At 34.4% G+C, this 4,930-nt stretch overlaps 1 protein-coding gene across 1 annotated transcript; it reads right to left on the bottom strand.

Moving 5' to 3' along the window:
* Nucleotides 1-2,889: 2,889 nt before the first annotated feature.
* Nucleotides 2,890-4,671, bottom strand: LOC126631147 (auxin-responsive protein IAA29). Its single transcript, XM_050301304.1, has 4 exons — nt 4,252-4,671; nt 3,643-3,929; nt 3,415-3,508; nt 2,890-3,230 (listed from the first exon to the last, which is right to left on the bottom strand). Exons 1-4 carry the CDS (start codon nt 4,548-4,550, stop codon nt 3,179-3,181), a joined length of 732 nt encoding a protein of 243 aa, XP_050157261.1. The 5' UTR covers nt 4,551-4,671; the 3' UTR covers nt 2,890-3,178.
* Between the last annotated feature and the right edge of the window lie 259 nt (nt 4,672-4,930).

Consider the following 4,930-nt stretch of genomic DNA (forward strand, 5'->3'; position numbering starts at 1 on the left):
ATAGATTTTTCCGCTTTTTTTTTTTATATAGTTTTGTTCCTACTTTCTTTTAAAACTTTATATTTGTACGTACATTTTTATTCATTAATTTGCTTTTTTTTGTCATTAGTATGAAATCTTTTTTTTTTAATTTTCCTTTTATTCTATTTATTTTTTTAATAAAAATTACATTTGCGCGACGGCGAACAGTTGTCGCGCAAAATTAAGAGCGTCTTATAACTTCGTTGAGCATTACCACGCGCCTCTTACATTTTTTGCCACGCAAACTTTTCGAGACGAACTAGTCACAAAGTGTACTTGTACCCTTTTATATTGTACGATGAAAACCTTTGTTTGTATAACTTTAGTGAAACCAGTAGTAAAGCGTTGTGCAATTTTTTTTGTTGTGCAATTTTTTTTTTTGCGCAACGAGTTTGAAAAGTTTCATTGCGCAATGTCTTTTTTTACGACCTTTGCGCGACAAAATACGCGCGACGATTTTCTGGTGGCCATAGTTTTCGTGCAACCTAATAATGATTTGCGCGACAAAATCTCCCTCGTCCCACAAATTGTTTAATTTAGTAGTGTTAGTTAATTGGTCAACAACCCAAAGTATGTATTTTACTCTCAATTCCTCTTACAATTTTTTGTTTATAAATTATGATTAAATTGATGTCTTGCAATTTCTCTTAACTATTGCCTAATTTGTTTTAGTTTGTAAAATTAGCATATATATACTATGCAACGGTTTCAAAATATGAAAACTTGTCGAGGACAATTATTTTAATTATTGGGAATATGGAATATTATCAATGCTATGTTATTTTGAATTTTGGTTACTTTTCATATATATACTATGATGTTTTGGTTAACAGTTTTGTAACTACTATCGATTTAATTTTTTTTAATATTTGTGAGAGGCCCCTCCTAACCCGAAATCATGGCTCCACCACTGACTAATTTCATCCAATGTAACTAACTCACTCAACTAATAATTGCCACATGGCATTTTTGTTATTACTGTTATTACATCAGACATCATTAGGTTTAAAATTTTGGTCTCACACGCATTATCATTTTCAAAAACAACAATATTTGTCTCTATCCCATAGGTACACCACCATACACCTCATTTTACACCAAGATTTGATTAACGTAATTTCAATGTAAAAATGTCATGATTGAACTGTTTATTTTCTTAAATTTTATTAAAGATCATCATACAAAAATTCAATCATGTAAGAGATTGTTAGCCATGAACGAAGACCTCGAGCAAGTTAGCCAACAAAGGAAATTTTCAAAACTATGCCAATTTTGGAATTTGCTTTTTCCATCTCCATTCATGGATATTGTGTTTGCTTTTCCTTTGCATGTTTAGGGATGTCATTCGCTTTTTCTCGTCAAGGAATTGTTTATTTGTGTTGCTTATTTAAACTCTCATGTTATAAAGGTGGATGACTCACATGAAGAACTAGGTACTGTCCCACCACTTCTTGTTAGCCAATAAATGTTAAAGATATGCTGCCTACTTTCACATTTTTTGATCTTAGCAGGGAATTATATGCTGTCCTATATAAATGCCTATTAGCTCACAAATATTCCAAAGAAGAAAATACACCATGTATAGTGAATATATTGTAATTAGTGTAAAATATTGCATTAAAGGCCAATCCATGAATTGTGGATCACGGCGTTCTTGCATTAGAATTAGGTTTTGACTTTTCTATTGTATTTGTACGTATGTTCTGCACAACTACCGTTTATCAATATACAAGAAATATTCAGCCAACTTCTTCCTTCATACACTATTCCAAGTAACTTCCTGCTAACTCTTTTATTTTGGAGAAATTGACGCCCGAGCTTGCTACACTGCAATTTCTGTCGCAAGTATTTTTAACATTTTAGACGATGAACTGGTTTGGGATGTTGGAGATTTCATTTGAGTTGTCAGACTTGTCAAGGTGGCATTGCTCGGAACCTGGTTCCAAAGCTCACGGATGGCACACATTTTGTGGCGTGGCAACGATGGTTCTGATCGATGAGGTCAACCGTTTGGATTTGCCGAGATTAATTGATTGGTTGGTGTTTCAACAAGGGAAGGAATATGGATTTAGCGGGAGGACTAATAAACTGGTTGATTGTTGCATTACTACAAAAAATCATGTTCGGTTACTAACGAACAACTTTTTGAGGGGCATGCATTGCAGCTATACATACTTGTATGCTTACAGGAAGAGAAGGTTGGAGTGAGAGACAAACCTGAGACATCGAGGGATTTCTATCACGCTCTGAGTGGTCTTTCAGTCTGTCAGCATGTCTGGTCAGACGCTGATGACTCTGGCGATCAATGCCCAGAGCAGTATTAGGCTCTTTTTCCAATTTGTTGCAACCAATTCATTGCAACCAATTCATCCCCTCTTCTATGTTGTCTCAGGACCATATCATGAAACTTGTAAATTCTTTTCTTGGACATAATTATGTTGGTTAAAGTAACGTGTGTTTTCTATGCACCGAAGATTGAATTATCATCCTTTGTAATTTTGATGAAATTATAATTTTGTTCGAATCATAATTCTGTACATATATGCGATATATACTCAAATTATGAAGTGTGAAAATGTGAAGGCCTGCAATAATTAAAGCTTTATATACAAGAGAACACTGCTTGTGAACTATATCCTTATTCATCTAACCAACTTTAGTAATAAGTGCAATATTTAAAGTTTTATATACAAGATAACACTGCTTGTGAACTATATCCCTACTTCATCTAACCAACTTTAGTAACAAGTTTATAAATTATGGTTTAGTACGTCGTATTCATTTTCACATATAAGTGAGAGGTATCATGTTCGGCTCATATGGATGATGAGTAATGCGTTTCAAATTTTGCGTTGATCTATTTTCAACTTTTCAGTTAAAGAGTATCCCATTTCCATTTAAACAATATAAATGTTTACAAGGTACATTCAAAATAAAATTGGGGGATAACAAACTAACATGTGTTCCACTTCACTATTTCTCCCCACTCTCACAAACTTGAATCATTTTGTCACAAATACTACTTATTCAAGCGATTATCCAAATGCTTTCTTTGGATCTCAATATATTATATCTGCTTTCCTTTTCTACTAGGCAAATATGAACAAGAAGTAGTAAAGTAGCAACCCTAGCTTTGCTATCTTGCTCAAATGCTGGATCAGCCACCATTCCTAACTATCTGCAGGCGCTGCACGGACTCGATGAAGGTTCTGCAACATTAATATTAATTATGTTAATTAATAATTAATTAATGTATTTTTTTAATTAATTAACATAGAATGTTGGCATTTAAATAAACCAAAAAGAGCATTTTAATTTCTCTTGTATTTTTCCCAACAAATGGAATATTATGGGGATACAAATAGCGTAAAAGAATAATTTATGGTTACATACTGCCAGGGAACATCTGCAGCGAGCAGCCAATCTCCTTGTTTGTCCTGATAAATGAGTATATAATCAGCTGCAGCACCACCCTCTTTGCTTTTGCCTGTATTTTAATTAAATAATTAATTAATTGATGCATACTTAATTGGAGTTCCAATATTATTGGATGTATACTTAATTAAAAATGGTAATATCTTAATAAACTAATTATTCATCATATATAGGAAGAACACTTACATTTGGAAAACATGGTAATCAAGGTGTCTCTGAGCGACTGAAAAGAATGATGCAGATTTATGTCGATCTTCCTCACAATTCCCTCTCCTTCCATCTTCACCTTCACGTACATGGAATTATTCGCTGCTGCTGCTGAGCCATCGTTTTCGTTTTCCTTATAATTATTAGCCATCTGATTATTCTGAAGAGGGTAATACTGATGGTGTTGATCATGATCATGATGCATCTTTTTCCTCCAAGATTTAATTGGTGGCCAACCAACTACATGATTTCCTCCATCATCATTCCTAATTAAGTACATTAATTTGATACACATTAGTCAAATTGATATATCTTAATTAATTAGTACATCGAACAAATTATAAAATTAACTACTAAGGAGAGATTACTCAATGAATCAAGAAAATCAATGATATGTCGGGAATTAAGTTCGTTGATATTAATTGAACTAATTGAGCTTACTCAGACACATATATAACTTGGTAATGTGCTCTTGCCAAACAAGACGTACTTGAAGTGTTCTTATAACTGTCTAACAATATAACGTATCATATAGTGCATACAAGACGTACTTGAAGAAGTTTAAGTTAATTAGTTATGTGTACTCACTTGATTATGGACCTGCAAGAATTTCTTCTCTTTCGCCCCTTATCATCATCATCTTCCTCATTTGGCTGATCATTCCACAACAACAAAGCCAACATCTTCGATTCATTTCCAGCACCAGTACTACTACTCTTCTCAAAAGCCACATCAAAACTACGCTTGTAATTCCCAACTTGGGTTTTGCTCTCCAAACCCACCATCTCTTTTTTCTCGACGCTGCGATTAACGCCATTCATGTCAAAACCTTTGACAGGACTGTGATGGTCAGGAAGAGCTAGAGCCAGACCCAACTGAAGCTCCATAATATTCAATACAATTAATTAAGATTTAAACACACAATTAATTAAAAATAATACGAAGACAGCTAGAAAATCAAAAGGAAAGCAAAGAGAGATGTGGGGGGCTGATGAGAAGAGAAGAGGAGTATGAGTGGTTATTTATAGTAGTCCGTGTGTGTGCAATTTGAGGTGAAGGAGATGGAGAAGAAGTTAAGGACAGCATGGGAAGTTATGTCGGCTAAAAGCTGGGCAGCGATGCAGACATGTGAGCAAAGAAGTGCACCAACGTGCCACGACCGCTAAGCCTCTAGAGTCCTCAAATGTACCCACCACTCCCACTATTTCAACCTTCATCACAGTTGCTTCTACTACTAGTCATCCCTCTATGTCTTTCTTTCTTCCTT

Source organism: Malus sylvestris, chromosome 8 (assembly GCF_916048215.2).
Source record: "Malus sylvestris chromosome 8, drMalSylv7.2, whole genome shotgun sequence".
Lineage (NCBI taxonomy): Eukaryota > Viridiplantae > Streptophyta > Magnoliopsida > Rosales > Rosaceae > Malus > Malus sylvestris.

Bases quoted from the DNA above. Each gene is read 5' to 3' on its own strand.
- LOC126631147 (XM_050301304.1), bottom strand. From the start codon at position 4,550: ATGGAGCTTCAGTTGGGTCTGGCTCTAGCTCTTCCTGACCATCACAGT. The intron at 3,930-4,251 runs GTGAGTACACAT...GTACTTAATTAG, and splicing joins TCTTGCAGGTCCATAATCAA to GAATGATGATGGAGGAAATC. The intron at 3,509-3,642 runs GTAAGTGTTCTT...ATTAAAATACAG, and splicing joins GATTACCATGTTTTCCAAAT to GCAAAAGCAAAGAGGGTGGT.